General features: G+C 37.9%; 1 protein-coding gene across 10 annotated transcripts in view; it reads right to left on the bottom strand.

The window, feature by feature from the left end:
* The window catches only part of dock1 (dedicator of cytokinesis 1), a 230549-nt gene that overhangs the window by 46999 nt on the left and 165531 nt on the right, over positions 1-18019 (bottom strand). For all 10 annotated transcript variants that reach the window (XM_081393664.1, XM_081393666.1, XM_081393667.1 and 7 more), the window contains 3 exons: positions 6401-6479; positions 3713-3813; positions 799-857 (listed from right to left, as the gene is read on the bottom strand). In XM_081393664.1, coding sequence (XP_081249790.1) covers positions 799-857; positions 3713-3813; positions 6401-6479 — 239 coding nt within the window. The remainder of the gene's footprint in view (positions 1-798; positions 858-3712; positions 3814-6400; positions 6480-18019) is intronic.

Below are 18019 nucleotides of genomic sequence, written 5' to 3'. Positions count from 1 at the left end.
CGATGCATTATATATATTCATAAAAAGTGACGGTCAAGACATTTACAGTCTCACGTACTGTAGGCAGACCTTCAGACTGACGGCAGAAAGTCTGGACTCTATCACAGTTTTCATTGGTCAAGAGGCAGTCTGACTGACAAGAAAAGCAACCAATCACAGTACGTTTTGTTTAGGGGTGTAAAAAATGTAAAGTCTGTGTCTCTACAATTCATAGTTTTCATGTGACGTCACACCCTTATAAGAACGGCCGCCTGGAGGGCAAAACATGGCTTTCTTCCATTGCCGTCCAGTCCTTTTTACCAGGTTTTTACTAAGTACTAAAGTAGTAAGACAGTAATATTAAAAGACTAAATTCAATATACACATTAATGATGATTAACAATGATGCATACGCAAGCAGAAGAGCCCAGAATATGAACGCAACCCAGTTTCCTGTTAAGCAGTTTTCCATAGAAAACCATTATAAATAAAACACTTAAGCACATTGCATTCATATTCTGGGTTCAATTGATCGCCTGTATATAGTATGCATCATTAATAAGGTGTATAGAGCATTTGAACTTTTAATATCACTGTTTTAGTACATTAAGTCACTTCAAGTGTTTTCACATTACATGTTTGAGAATGTCCCACTGTTTTAGTGATTTAAATAATGTAACAGGTGATGTGTATGGATCACAAATGTCCACAACTTGCATTTTTTCACATATTTTTGTTTTTCGTCATGCACTTGCAAATAGACATACATTTCACAACTATTTTTTGTCTAATATAATGATCTCTTAAATGGCAGCTCACCTAGGTTGTACCACATGTCTCGGATCTCAAAGCCAATCTGTCGCCGCATGTCTTGATACCTATAAATAGAAATATGAAGAAATCAGAGAAAGACAGATGACTTCATAAAGTTGAAAGTATAAAAATGTAAAGCATCTCAAATTCTCCTGGAACTGAGAAACATGTATGGCTTCAACTTGCTAACCTTCATAATACTGAGAGAGGAATAAAAGCTGTTCAGAATCAAAGTCACATGGCCCAATCGGTGCTCTCATTTAAAGAAAGTGTGAAGTAAGCAGCATGGCGACCCATCCCTTAAGCTTTACCTTGAGCGGCCTCAGCGGGCTTGACATCCATTCATTACCACTGTCATTTGGGGACGCCTGTGGCCCTCGGCTGAATTCGGAGCCACCATCGATTGCTTTGTCAATACGCTTTCATCCAGGCATAATTTACGATGACAAGGACGAGGTGCGTCGGAGCCCAGTTAACACTCAGTAAAGCCTCTCGCATACAGCCTATAGCCTCTCGCCCATACGGGTCGGTCTGTTTCCTGCTTAGCGCTACTCTATAATTTGTGTCTCTGGTGTCCGCAGTGACAGAATGAAAGAGACAGACAGCCGAGGGTGTGTGTCCTCACACTCATACAGAAGAGTAAGCTGAGCCTGTTAACACTCACACCTGCCAGCCCACGGGACGTTCACTGGAAAGAGATGCTAATGTAATACAGCGACAGATGAAAAAGAGCGAGGGACTAGTGTTGTCTGCTAAAGCGCCAGCTCTCCTGCTTATACTTGAGGTATTGGACAAATCATAAGTCATATCTATAGAACACCCTAGAAACCCGGGTAGCAACACCCTGCAACCACCCAGAACAACTAATCAACCATAAAATTCAACAAAACATCATCAAATCCCCAATCAACCAGCATGGCACACCAAAAACATGTTCTCCAGTAAGTATTGTGTATTTCTTACATCTGTACTGAGTGTGTGAGCTTTGGCCTGAATGCTCCTTTACTGTGATGCCAGGTTGGACTCAGAATGAGAAGAAAAGAGGAGGAAAAAGAATGAGAAGACTGAAGAGTCAGCAGCAGTCTCTCTGAGGTCAACATGACACTTCCAGCAGAACACTGGGAGAATGGAGTGATGAAAGGTTGAGGGAAGGATGAAAGCTAAGGCTACGGCTCTGAAGGAATGAAACATCACTCTGAAAGAGGCACAGCAGGGGGCAAACAGCACAGAAGAACAAAGACAGGGTAGCCGAACAGATTGTTATAAAAATGAGACGCAGCATCCTGGAGACATCAGCACATTTTCTGATAAAAGCCCTCAAAATGCCAACTTTGGGTTTCTTATTTTTTTTTTGGTAGAATTCCAGGACATGAAGTGTCATCAGGCTGAAATGCTGTCAGCAAGTAAACAAATTAAACTGCATTATAGCTGACAATGTGTTGAGCTTGTGCACTTTTATTTTTGCATGAGTTGGTATTAAAATTAAAGAGATTGTTAACTCAAAACTTGCATCTGCAGAATATTCACACTTGACATTGTCAAAATGTTATGGCTGATTACTAATAAATTACTTATTTTAAAGTATATGCTACTTTATTAAAGATGGATGGATGGATGGATGGATGGATGGATGGATGGATGGATGGATGGATGGATGGATGGATGGATGGATGGATGGATGGATGGATGGATGGATGGATGGATGGATGGATGGATGGATGGATGGAAAGAACGATGGATACTGTAGATAGATAGATAGATAGATAGATAAATAGATAGATAGATAGATAGATAGATGGATAGATGGATAAATAAATAGATAGAACGATTGATAGATAGAACTATAGAACAACAGATAGATAGAGCGATAGATAGAATGATAGATAGATAGAACAATAGATAGAATGATAGAAAGAACAATGGAATGATAGATAGAATGATAGAAGGATAGAATGCTGGATGGATGGATGGATGGATAGATAGATAGAAACAGTAGCATGTTTCGAGAAATCTGTTTGTGCCAGATATAGACCTTAAAATAAGCAAAAAATAAATAAATATCCATAATCAGCCGTTAAACATTCAAAAACTGGATAAATGAAAAAGATTGCTGATATCATCCGATAGCCAATATATCGATATTATCTAATACCGTACAGGTCCCATTTATCTGCAAAATACTGTATGTGTTATGCTTCTTCAAATGATCCCATTTTAAAAATGTTCTGCAGAGATTGTTGGTTATTCATTTCTTTTGAATTCGCCAGATCTGTGCAATTCCCCCAAAACCTAAAGGCAAAAACGTCTCCCAGAAGGAGCTGCGGCTCCTGACACCAGCACTGCGCATGTCCTGAGAAAATGTGTGGTTTTGGAAACGTGTCCCCGTGTTCCTGAGAGGCTGAAGAGTCCTGACAGACTCTACGAGAATGAGCTCACGCCACAGGCAAACACACACCGAGAAGAGGCTTTTCACTCAGTCCTGCCGTCTCTCCTTCTCGAACGCTTTCAGCAGTGATGCAGAACCTGTTCATGTTTTCAGGAAAACACATTTCCTTCACCTCTCTCGGCCCCATATGCTTCTATGCTTTCAGTATTTTTTAATATATGCCTAATCTAAATGATGTTTAAATCTTTGCATTACAAGCACTTCACACGTTATTGCCTCGTTAAGAAGAATTGCTTGTTGTGTTCCTCATTTGTAAGTCACTTTGAATAAAAGCCTCTGCTAAATGAATAAGTGCAAATGCAATATGACAACGCGGCGCGTCTAACTCTCATCCGAACGACAAACAGATGCTTTTTTTATATTCAAGCATCATAAACATACTTTTTCATCTGTAGTTCTTCCTGTTGAGAGGTTAATGTTATACAATTTTGTAGCAGTGCATTGTGGGTAGGTGCCAGTGATATCAATGCTTACTTGTGGAAGATCTTGGCCCGTTTATCACTTGAAAAGTTCTCAAGCTGCAAAGACTCCTGGGTAAGGAATGCCACAGCGAGGTGGAAGTAGTTATTCCACAACTGAGAGAAAAAAAAAAGGAGAATATTATTAAACTTCAGCTCCTAATTGAAATAATTACAGACTAAAGGGCCGTTCACACCAGGGATGATAACTATAACAATATCTACGTTTCAATAATCATCCTAATTCTAAGGTAATAGGGAAGTACTCTCTACAACTAATGATAACGACACGGAGAAACAGCTAATGAATGATAAAAATAATGATTTACCTGCCTTTAAAAGAGATTCAAGCATTTAAAGTGGTACATGTCATAACGGTGGCACACACTTATAATAAACAGAACATTATCATGCTTTAGTGTGGATGTTAATATAGTTATTGTTCTCGGTGTGAAAAGCCCTTAAATCATCCTGCATTAAAGTGCCCCATTATGCTTTTCCCCCCAGATATTATATTTCATATAGTGTGTAATATATCCATTTGTGAATGTAAAAGGTCTGCAAAGTTTTAATGATCAAAGTGCAGATAAATTGAGTTATTGTCACTGTGTATCAAGTGCTGAGGAAGAGCTGAAATTCACATATGGTAACGTTTGTTTAATTTCTGGCACATGCTGTAAGTGGTCGACCAATCACAACAGACAAGACCATCTGACCAATCAGAGCAGAGGAAGCTCTCAAAAAGGAGGGGGTTTGGGAAGACTGTTTAAACACAGTAGGAAAAAGGTAATGCTGCTATGTATATGAGAAAATGTAAGTGTTTTGTTTTACCTTGGATGCATGTAAACCTATTGAAGGAGACCTACAGAACCAAATTAGGAGCCTTTAAAATAGCATAATGGGGCACTTTAATATCATTACATATTAGAATAGAATTAGAAAATCCTTTCAAATCATGAGATTTCAGAAGTTTGATCATTTATGTCTGTAGCACAAATGATGACAAGTTATGCACACTAGATTAATAGTAATTGTGAAGGATCTGAAGTATGAGCAATAGACACAGTGCAACCAGCTATTTGAGCAGAAGAGCTGATGCCACTCACAACAATAACCTCATAATAATTTATTGGCTTCTGAAAGCCAAAGTGTGCATCGCCAGATGGTTTCATGGGTAAAATGAATACTGAGATTAAGAATAACCATGAGCCAACAGCGACAAGCAACACAAGCACAATGCTCAGAGAAGAGAAGAGCCGCTTCAAATATTCAAATCAGACGCTCGGAAATTGCAGCCCATTAGCCTGTCATGAGTTATTCTGGTAGAAAGAAATTTAATGATCCCTGCTGGAACTTCCTCTAACACAACCGGGCAGATAGTCACGATTAAAAGGTGTGCTTTCATAAACAACACTATCCTCCGGTTTCACAGACAATGCTTAATCCTAGTCCAAGACTAAAATGTACGTTTGAGCTGTTTTAACTGAAAGTCTTTAAATATGTCAGTGCCATTGTTTTGTCTCAAGACATACAATATTCTTTCCTAAGACACGTTTATAAAAGCTACTTAAATGTCCTAACTGAACTAAGGCCTAATCCTGGCCTAATCTAAGCCCTGTCTATGAAACAAGGCCTATATGTTATTATCAGTGCCTTTTGGTAGCACTTTACTAGTCTAAATGCATTATAAATGTATTTTTCTAGTTCTTTCTTGCAATGAACTAGGGGTGTGAACCGACATTGGTCTCACGGTTCGGTTCGATTACGATTATCATGTCATCGATTCAGTTCAATTCGATATCACGATGCACCGCATCCTCAATTTTAAATTTTCCTTCAAAAGTGCTGTGTGCGCGCGTGTGTGTGCGTGTGCTCGCCTATTCGGGAAGTCGCAGTGACAGAAACAGTGACATTCCAGTTTAAGTTTCAAGGGAGTAAAGCTTGTTTATGCCATTAAGAGAAGGAAAATCTGTCAAATAAATTTTGTTTTAAAGAAATGTTCATTTAAAAGCAGCGCTCATTAATCAGTGTATAATGTTACCATTAAAGATGAGCGCATCAACCGTCGCCGAGTTCGCTGTTGAAGGTGACGATCATCCATTTATAATCACGCGTAACAACACAGAATAATTGTAATTTGACAATCGGGTGCGGATACTTAAATCAGAGAAAATTATTTGGGGCGGGTGGATGATTTATTTTTGGCTACGTATTCGGGTGACGTTGGAGCTCATCCATCTCTAAAGCAGTCAGACTCTGCCAGGTGTTAACAGCTCGGGGTGAAACGTGGTTTATCAAGTTATCTCCTGCATATTCTATTTGTGCGTGACATGAGCGCACACAGCGTGTTTCTTCTGCAGGTCGTGCTTACCCAGTTGTTCATAAAAGCCGAAATGTGCCCAGATGTAGGCTTTTAAAGTAGTTGGAGCATTTTTAATTTTCTCTCACTCGCGTCTCACCTCCCTCTGCCATTGTATGCTACCGCGACAAATGAAGTCAGAAAAGCGTCAGTACATTATAATTGGCTATGGTCTATTACTGAACCGATACCGAATCGTCCTATCGCGATGCATCGTAGAAACTATTAATTTTGACACCTCTACAAAAGGAGATTTAACATTCAATGATAGCGAATGGGGAAAAAAAAATCCTTTTGTGTTCCAGGCAACAACGTCCAACAGATTTGATGTACTTTAAGTCTCACCTGCAGCTCAAAGTTGGTTTGATCGAGGAACTTCTTGCTGAGAACAGCGGCGTATTGATTGATGGCTCGCAGGAACACTCTGAAATGAGAGAAAATCATGTCAGCCACTGTCTATTTAATAAAGACCATGGTCATGTTCTATTCATTCATTTTAATTTATTATCATATTTAAATGAGTGTGGTTGTTCTTAACAACAGCCTGTAGAAAATGAAGCATTAAACCAGCTAGTTGAACTCAGAATAATGTAATTCCTGATGCGATCCCTCGCACATCGAGACGCAGAACTAAAACACCATTCAGCTTGAGGCGAGGTAGCACTTAAACTTCAGATGATAAACTTAATCACAGGTCTTTAACTCCGCCACACTGAGACGACATTAGGAGGATATTAGAGACGTAAAGACGCTTTATTCACTTAGTTCAATAAAGGCCGTCACTAATGAACTATGAGAGAGAACAAGAAATCTTTAACTACTTCTCTAGCTGTGTCACTGCTGAAGATGAAAAAAAAAAGAAAAGAAAGAATGAAAAAGAAAAGGAGAAAATGCAAATGGGTTGGAAGAACAGAACAGGCAGACGTATATGTATATGTATATATGTATATATGTATATATATATATATATATATATATATATATATATATATATATATATATATATATATATATATATATATATATATATATATATATATATACACATACAGATACAGTGAGGAAAATAAGTATTTGAACACCCTGCTATTTTGCAAGTTCTCCCACTTAGAAATCATGGAGGGGTCTGAAATTGTCATCGTAGGTGCATGTCCACTGTGAGACATAATCAAAAAAAAAATAAAAAATCCAGAAATCACAATGTATGATTTTTTAACTATTTATTTGTATGATACAGCTGCGAATAAGTATTTGAACACCTGAGAAAATCAATGTTAATATTTGGTACAGTAGCCTTTGTTTGCAATTACAGAGGTCAAACTTTTCCTGTAGTTTTTCACCAGGTTTGCACACACTGCAGGAGGGATTTTGGCCCACTCCTCCACACAGATCTTCTCTAGATCAGTCAGGTTTCTGGGCTGTCGCTGAGAAACACGGAGTTTGAGCTCCCTCCAAAGATTCTCTATTGGGTTTAGGTCTGGAGACTGGCTAGGCCACGCCAGAACCTTGATATGCTTCTTACAGAGCCACTCCTTGGTTATCCTGGCTGTGTGCTTCGGGTCATTGTCATGTTGGAAGACCCAGCCTCGACCCATCTTCAATGCTCTAACTGAGGGAAGGAGGTTGTTCCCCAAAATCTTGCAATACATGGCCCCGGTCATCCTCTCCTTAATACAGTGCAGTCGCCCTGTCCCATGTGCAGAAAAACACCCCCAAAGCATGATGCTACCACCCCCATGCTTCACAGTAGGGATGGTGTTCTTGGGATGGTACTCATCATTCTTCTTCCTCCAAACACGTTTAGTGGAATTATGACCAAAAAGTTCTATTTTGGTCTCATCAGACCACATGACTTTCTCCCATGACTCCTCTGGATCATCCAAATGGTCATTGGCAAACTTAAGACGGGCCTTGACATGTACTGGTTTAAGCAGGGGAAACTTCCGTGCCATGCATGATTTCAAACCATGATGTCTTAGTGTATTACCAACAGTAACCTTGGAAACGGTGGTCCCAGCTCTTTTCAGGTCATTGACCAGCTCCTCCCGTGTAGTTCTGGGCTGATTTCTCACCTTTCTTAGGATCATTGAGACCCCACGAGGTGAGATCTTGCATGGAGCCCCAGTCCGAGGGAGATTGACAGTCATGTTTAGCTTCTTCCATTTTCTAATGATTGCTCCAACAGTGGACCTTTTTTCACCAAGCTGCTTGGCAATTTCACCGTAGCCCTTTCCAGCCTTTTGGAGGTGTACAATTTTGTCTCTAGTGTCTTTGGACAGCTCTTTGGTCTTGGCCATGTTAGTAGTTGGATTCTTACTGATTGTATGGGGTGGACAGGTGTCTTTATGCAGCTAACGACCTCAAACAGGTGCATTTAATTTAGGATAATAAATGGAGTGGAGGTGGACATTTTAAAGGCAGATTAACAGGTCTTTGAGGGTCAGAATTCTAGCTCTCACAGTGGACATGCACCTACGATGACAATTTTAGACCCCTCCATGATTTCCAAGTGGGAGAACTTGCAAAATAGCAGGGTGTTCAAATACTTTATTTTCCTCACTGTACATATATACATACATACATATATACACATACATACATATATATATATACATTTGATGAATAAAAAGTTTAAAAAGAACTATTTATTTAGAATAGAAATCTTTTGTAACAATATACATTACTGTTCAAAAGTTTGGGAACAATTACTTTTTTTTTTTTAAGAAATTAGTACTTTAATTCAACAAGGATGCGTTAAATTGATAAAAGGTGATGGTAACAATTTATATTGTTAGAAATGTTTTTATTTTGAATAAATGCTGTTTTTATGAATAAATGCTGTTAACGTTTTACTCATCAATGAATCCTGAAAAAAATATTCCAAAAAAATATATTAAACAGCACAACTGTTTCCAGTTCAGCATCAAATCAAGAGTATCAAATCATCATATTAGAATGATTTCTGAAGGATCATAAGACACCAAAGACTGGAGTACTTGCTGATGAAAATTCAGCTTTGCATCACAAAAATAAATTACATTTTAAAATATATTAAAAAAGAGAACCATTATTTTAAATTGTAATAATATTTCATAATATTACTGTTTTTTTTTTTGTTTTTTTTTTACTGCAGGCTTGATGAGCATAGTTAGGGTTAGTTAGTTAACTAACTTCTTTCAAAAACATTAAAAATAGTAACGTTTCCAAACTTTTGACTGGTACTATATATATATATATATATATATATATATATATATATATATATATATATATATATATATATATATATATATATTTTGTCTAACATTAAGCAGTTGCAACTATAGCAGTTGAGAAATATCAGCCAATGCTTCAATATCAAGTGTCAAAAGTCACCAACTGAAGTAGATCTGACAAGTTTCTTATTATTAATTTCCAACATGAAAGACCGAGCGGCGATGTTAATGTCTGACCCCTCATGTGTGAGTGTCTGTCAGATGTTTGACATCTCATTAGCACGGCTGGATATCAGCGACTGAATTGTAAGTCATCTTAAAAGGCTCTGGCTGTGTAAACGCATCAGAACCCTTATTAATCATCCTCTAATCTTGAGCGGGGCGGCGCAATACGAGCCGAATGAATTTCTGATTGACTAAGATAAACAGTGTGAGCTCGACGCCATTGAGCGAGCGCGAGCGTCACGGCACAGATCTGCAGGACGTCTGCTCTGAGCTCTGACTCCTTCATTGTAACGGAGAGATGGAGCGTTTCTCATCAGGGCCAACAGATACAATCTGTTTATAATGAGCTGCTGAAAAATAGCTGCTTAATGTGACTGGAGACATTAATAATGCAAGTGAGCTTTACTAAATCAACAGATGGACAGACAGACTGACGACAGACTAAAACTTTAGTCACAGTGGATGATATATTTCATCTGACACACATGAAAATGAGGCTGTGGAGAACAGCAGCATCACGAGATAGAAACGCAGCACTAGCTCATAACCTACACTGCGTTTCATTGATTGAACTATTCTGTTCTACAGTCAAAAACACATTTTATGTCAGAGTGATAGATTGCTCAGTGCAGTGCCTGCCATTATAACACAAGTCACCGGTTAACATTATCTTCTGGAAGTTTTCCTAAGGTGAACTGTGTTTTTTTTATATATATATATATATATCTTTTCCATTTCAGTTTAATATGCAGAAACTATATAAGTAAGCCAACCATAAGTAAAAGTGTAATATTGTAGTACTGAGTGGCATTAAACATCACGACACCATCAACCGCTGGAGCTCTGTATGTCAATCTACACTTCTGTACAAAAGTTTGAGGTCAGTACCTTTTTTGAAAAAAAAAAAAATGTTTTTGAAAGAAACAGTCTCTTCTGCTCACCAAAGCTGCATTTATTTGATCAAAAATACAGTAAAAAAATATTACTATATAAAACAACAGTTTTCTATCTGAATATATTGTAAAACATAATTTATTTTCAGCATCATTACTCCAGTCTTCAGTGTCACATGATCCTTCAGAAATCATTCTGATATGATGATTTGCTGCTCAAGAAACATTTCTGATCATTATCAAAGATGAAAACAGTTGTGCTGCTTCATATTTTTGTGGAAACCGTGCTAAATTTGATTATGAAATTAATTTAATGCATCCTTGCTGATTAAAACAAACAAAACAAAACAAAACAAAAAATCCACGTTTTACAGTTGCTATTTCACCTAAATAAAAATGCACTTCTGCTCACTAGGACAAACACTTTGAAGCAAGCAAACACAACTGAGACGGAGACGTCCTGTAAAGGAGCCGTAAGCTGCAGGATCAGGACAGACTGCTACAGATCAAAAGTAGATGTGTTTTCTAGTCTACTGAACACTAAAGATTTACTGCATCTATGACCTTACAGAACATCAGGCCACGCCGTTCTAAATCACATCTGGGGGAAAAAACAGCCATACGGTTCAGTAAAAGATGACAATTTTCAGTTTTGGTTGAACTATTGCTTTAACTCATGGGACTCATTAAAAATATTTAACACAGTTCATGCATTTGCATTGTTTGCCATTTCAACCATTTCATAGACGCCTCAATCAAAGATGTCTGCAAATGACCGTAAATGATGAAGAAATACTTAATGACAAATTTTAAATCAAAATCATGTGGGACTTTACACAGAAGTTTAAAGACGGCTTCAAGTCAGAATTTAGTGGCATATTTTGAGTTTCATTCATTCCTTTTGACTACGCTCTCAGAAAAGAAGGTACAAAAGCTGTCACTGAGGAAATACCTGTTTACAGGGTATACTTTTATACCTAAAGGCTGCATATTAGAACCTAAAAGGAAATTGTACCTTTTGAAAAGGTGCCGCCCCAGTGACAGCTTTTGTACCCTGTTTACTGAGAGTATATACAGTATATATAAATATACCAAATCAACAACGCAAGAAAAGCAACACCAGCACATTGTGTTTTTCTCTAACACAGCCATCCACATGAGACAACCCGTATGCAGTTTTTCCCTCTATAAGAGCATCAGATGAGCAAACAGCTGTGTAAGACAGTTAAAGACGATTCCTCTAATGCCGCAGCTGCTCGATAGAAGGCCGTGAGGTCAAACGAATCCCACTTTTAATGATTCCTACATCCCTCGCACGCTCAACCCTTTAATACCACTGACGTGGGTAATCGATGCATGGAGACGCAGTCTTGTGAGCCAAATGCAAACAGCAGTCGTGCTCTGATCTCCGGAAATCTATCTGGGATGCAAACGGAGCAAAGACAAGACATTTCAACTGAGTCTCGGCCTCATTTTCACCAAGAGCCCGACATCCCCGCACAATTACAGCCAATCTCTCTGTACACCCAGCCACGGCAGGGCAAACACGCTTTAACACACGTCGCTCATTGCTGCTAATGCAGAATCGGTAACAGATGCATGTCTGTTTGTGTTGTAGTCAGATGCAGTCGTTCGTTCTAATGACTGGACTGATGATCCATGAAACTCATAGCAATTTTGCAGCATTAGAGGATTGAAAACACACAAAAAAACAACAACAAAAAAACATCCATTTGCTAGACCTTCCTAGCAGTGGAAGCAAACTGAGGAAAAGCGCTGTTTACACACACACACACACACACACACACACACACACACACACACACACACACATATATATAGTTCTGCTGTGACTGTGTATATGTGTGAATGAAAATGAATACAATTTATATGATTAAATATATTATAATTCCAAAATATATTATATTGAAACATTATCAAATATATTGTTATACTACATTGGTTTTAATTTTCTGTCTTCTCTTGATGAGAACAAAGCCTTGTTTTGTACAGAGAGAGATGATGATTATGCCTGGCCGCTGTGGGCCTCCGTATGTGCCGTAATGATTTGAAATCTCAGTTCTCTTCTAGGATACGGCCCTCATCTTGTGAATTAATCAGCACTGCATATTTATGCACATGATTTCTCACAGCTTCAGTCCAAATGGAAAATCTGTGCACACGCGGCAGCTGAAACGTCGCCCATTCATTTAACTCTAATTGAAGAAATCTCCAACTCGGTGGGATCTGATTAACGTTTAAAACATGTCTACATTTCCTTCCCAACAGAGGTCCGAACAATCAAAACTTAGTCTGCTTCACAAGTTAATACGCTGCAGGAAATTAAAATTTAATAAGCAGTGTGCACTTTATTAATATTTAGTGTAAATGGTTGCAATTGGCTGTCATAGATAGTACACAATAGAAGAAATAATAAATACATCCGGAACAGTCAAAGTATTCTATCCAAAACTGCTGCTTTGCGCAGTACAGATTCATACATTATTAATTCAATTCCATTCAAATGTAATTGTGTAGCACTTTTCATCTTACACATCACTCCAAAACAGCTCTACTGAGAATAGAGCCTCACAAACACACTGAGCAAGTCAAAGGTGACTACACTGAAGCCTGAGTCTTCCTTTCTTTTTTCTTGCACTTAGTGCAACACTTCTGCTTTGTTTAGAATAAATCGTTTAATTGGGAAAATAGAGCGAAAACATCAATATTGACAACGTTGCGTCTAACTTTTTGTTTTTTGAACAATCTTCACATTTGCAATCTTGCTAATATTCGGGAAAACAGCACTCTTGCTCGTGCCATATTGATAAACCATATCATGTTATAATTATATATATATAAAAAAAAAAAAAACAAGAACTCATACAGGAGTGTTTATTGCACCCATATCTTGAAATTTTCAAATCTGACTGGAGGACAGTATGTACTGGATATTATAGAATATAAATTAATTTATAATGTTAAAACATCATTGCAACTTTCAAGGCCCAGAAAAGTGGTAAAAACATCTGTAAAATAGTAGTGTAACAGCGCAGCGCTTCAGGGTTGTATGTCAGAATGTAGGCTCACTATTGGCCAGCATCACACACATGACCAGCCTCGGCCAATAGTGAGCCTATGTTCTGACGTACAACCCAGAAGTTACACTACGTCAACAGCGTATGATAATGACATGGAAGAGAAGAGATAAAGTCGTTATTTTAGTTTCTTTTTTTTTTTTTTTTGCAGAAAAAGTATTATTGCTGCTTCATAATATTAAGGTTGAACCACTGTAGTCCCATGGACTATTTTAACGATGTTTTTCCCATCTTTCTGGGCCTTGAAAGTTGCAATGCCGTTCCAATGACATTTCTGTCAATGGAGGGACAGAAAGCTCTCAGATTTCATCAACAATATCTTCATTTGTGTTCTGAAGATGAACGAAAGTCTTATGGGTTTGGAACGACATGAGGGTGAGTAATTAATGACAGAATAAAAAATTTTGGGTGAACTATCCCTTTAAGGCAGCATTCACTACACAGGGCACAGCAGAAAGGTAACGCCACTCAAAAAGAACCTCTAGTAAGTGTTGAAATGAACTTTTTAAAAATACAGTGGTGTACAGTATTTTGAAGCTTTAGTATCGCGATACTACCGTGGTACCGGTATACTGTACTTCCCTGCGCTTCCCTGAGCCAATAGGAGAAACAGACCATGGCAAGCTGAAGAACACATCGTCGTTCCAGGAACTCTAAGAGCTCCTCTGCTTTAGCAGATATGGCTAACCTTGGGTCGGGCTCCGTCTACTAATGTCTTCTCCAAATGGACCTGAACTACGGTGTGTATCATTAAACATGGCTAGACAGAGCAAGACTGATGAGAGAACAAGGGAGACGGAGAAGACGATGATTCTAGCGTGCAGTCGGGAAGATGAGGTCGTCCTGTCAGAACAGGAAATGAATATTAATAATTAAGAATCAAGTGGTGGGAGGCTTTTAGCGAGATGCATGATTGCCACTTACAGAGATTTGGCCTGCGCTGATGTTGCATTTTTAGACGACACAAAGGACAGAAAGGCACGCGTTCTTCCCAGAGAGACTGTACATCACCGTTTTACATTTCTGCTCTGTTTTACATCACATTTACAATGTCCCTGAGTCATGCTTTCTGTCAGAAAGCCCAACTGAAGAACCTTGCAGCGATACTATTAATCTGTAAACTGATTACTCATGTTAACAGTGCTTGAATATCCGCAGGGAAAACATTCCAGACAAAACATGATGGCGGCCAAAATGGAACAGACTCAAATATGTGGCCTAAACTAGATTTTTGCATTCTAAAAGAAAGCGTGAGTGGAGCTTTCCCATGCAAAAATCATCACCACAATGATAGAGTGGTTGCTATGCAGTTGCTATGGTGTTCTGAGTGATTTCAGGGATTGCACACTTTTTAACAAATATATTTTTTCTGATATACATATACAAATATATATACAAATAAATATATATATATACACACACACACACACACACACACACACACATATATATACATATATATATATATATATATATATATATATATATATATATATACATACATTACATACATACATAAATATGCAAAACTTAAATACACACATTTTTAAAAATAGAAAAATACAAAGAAAATAAAAATTACAAAAATCATCATAAAATTAATAAAATAAAATTGTAAACAAAATAGTCAAATTTTATTAAAATAAAATGATAAAAAAAAATGTGAATGCAAGTTACAAGGTATAGTTACATTCAGAAGTTTAATAATTTGGTCTAGGGGGTTTGTTCAACTGACTAACATTAAGTATGAGCAGTAATACCGATGTTTAGTCAGTTAAACAGAAGGAAATACTAAATGCTGACAAAATAGAGTGTTTCAGTTGAACATCAGCGTTTCACCCGGTGCTCCTCATCCCTCCAGGAGAGCAAATTCTCCGTTTCTTAAATTCCCAGTTTTCACTCTCCTCGTCTCAGGCAATTTTCTGCTGCAGTGAGCACGCCTGCACGATGATCCACTGAAGAGTGTACCATCCAGCTCTCGTCCTCAGAGACACACGAGCGCTCTATAGTGAACGCCTGTACCTGATGGCCTGCAGGTTAACTCACACTCATCACGCGTGACCAACGCCTGCTGACTGCTCTGGAGAGGATCCGGAATATTACAGACAATAAACAACAAAACAGTGATTACCAAAAACCCTGGAGACGGCCACAGTAATGACTAAGACAATGCATCATGGGAAGTACAGGAATAATCAATGATGCCCGAATGACTACTACAGATCAGACAAACAAAGCAGACGCTAAACTGTGATTGGCTGAGAGATATTCAAATATATAACACATGAATTTTCCATGTTTTGATCACATGGATTTCACATGGGAACTGTTCCAAAACCAAGTATGTATTTCACATGTGTTTTTGCACACGTGAAATGCATGTGGTTTTTCACAGTATATTAATGCTTCAAGATGCTATGTTGCTTAGCAAGCATAAATGTTATATATTATTAATGTTAACAAATAGCCATCTATTGATGTTTTCATCATACTGATGTTGAATAAAATAAATAAAGTTGCATTTCAGGGAGTTTTAGACACTCCGGTTCACTTCACCGTCAATAAGAGTGAGTGAGTGATTTTAGGAATTTAACATTTTGACCAATACATTTTGGATGGATGGATGGATGGATGGATGGATGGATGGATGGATGGATGGATGGATGGATGGATGGATGGATGGATGGATGGATGGATGGATGGATGGATGGATGGATGGATGGATGGATGGATGGATGGATGGAAATAAATGGATGGAAATAAATGGATGAATCAAACAAAAGATAAATAAATTAAATAATTTTTCAATGTTGTAATTCTATAATTTTGTGACTTTCCACTATTCGCTCCTTTCTTGAAATCTCACTAGATTATTGGTCCAAATAGCCTTCTGGTAAGATATCTTCCAGATATCAATTATCTTGTGCTACATTATATATTGCTACTGAAACAAATATCAAAAAGTATCAAGCTGAGTTGTTTGCTCAAAGCTCTCTCTCTCTCTCTCTCTCTGTCCCTCTCTTCTATATATACTGTATGTATACCACGATTTGGATTGCTCTAGAAAAACATTTCTAGAAAGTTCCAGAAAGTCTTAAACAGAATGTTTAAGAAAGTGCAACTTATAAGCAGTAAAAATAGTCAAAAAAAAGTTATAACGGCTAATGACACAGCCCAGATGGGGAAAATACTGATTATATTTTAAGAGTTTCATTCCACTTGCCCTTGAAAAAGTAGCCAAATGCATAAAAAGAAGGCAAAACTTTCTACACAAACCAAAAGCACAATACTAAACTACGGCACTATAATATTCATTATTAATAATCATGAGCGAAGCTGATGAGGTTTAGTGATTTAGGTTTAGTTTTCTAGCCAGCTCTCCACAGTTTTAAAAACACTCAGTAAATGTCCCGTGATTGGTGTTAAATGAGCTTGGTGGCGGGTGGAGTGTGTGGACGGGACAGCTGGGTCAGAACCACACACGGGATAAAGTGATTACAGTAAACCCATTACAGACTCGAGAGGAGCCGACGTTCCACAAAGTCACACTAATCCTCAACACCTTGCGTTCCACAAATCTTTCTTTCATTCTCAGTCCTGAATTGAAAACGACACACATAAGACGTTTAGATTTGAGCAATGGAAAAATATAAATAATACATGCTGCCTGTACTCTGAATCCTAAATAGCAGCAACAGAATGATCTGAAATTTTGCTAAATTGAAGCTTTTGAAAACCTCATCACGCCACAATGTTCTTAGTCAATCACGACAAATTTGTCACAAAATGAATAAGACTGTTATTTCTGATTAAAGACCAAGTTTATGCATTTCTCTGCCTTGATTTAGCCCTTAGCATGACGCTACGCCCGTATCTAGAAATCTGCGCTCCTGCCGGATGATCTGCATGCTCATCTAGCTTTAATGCTAATGAGAGTTTATCACACAATCACGCAGCTAATTGAGTTCCGAAAGCAGTCGCGATAGCGATCAGCATCCATTAGCATGCTAGCATGAATAGACTCCGGCTCATTTTTGTGCTCAAACACAAAGCAAGGTCAAACTGGTCACTGCCAGATCGACTCAAACTAAAATTATCACTGTGATTTTGCATTTATGATCTGATAAATAATGACTTTTTCAAATAAAGCATAAAGGAAAGATCTTCCCCAGACATTTGTCACCTGACTGCAAGAATCCACTACAAATGTCTCATTCTACTGTTCAAGCATCATGTTAGCAATCCAGTTGGTACTTCATAAATAAAGATAGGCCAGGATGGATGGACTTTTTTTTATTGTTAATGTGTTAGTCTCACAGACAGCCCTAAACTCAACATGAGAGATATTCTTCACACACAGTATAAGTTGCAGTCTGAGACATTTTCCGTCTCCTTTTGATTGACAGGATATAATTGGCCGTTTTTAAATGGCCGATAGTGAAAATAATGGCTTTTATCGGCATCCCTAAACACAACAGTACAATTGTGACTTGAGAAAAGCATAATAATGCAAAGTAATATAAACTCATTATG

Source organism: Scardinius erythrophthalmus, assembly GCF_964197995.2.
Source record: "Scardinius erythrophthalmus genome assembly, chromosome: 18".
Lineage (NCBI taxonomy): Eukaryota > Metazoa > Chordata > Actinopteri > Cypriniformes > Leuciscidae > Scardinius > Scardinius erythrophthalmus.
This window is presented reverse-complemented; position numbering and strand designations above follow the sequence as displayed.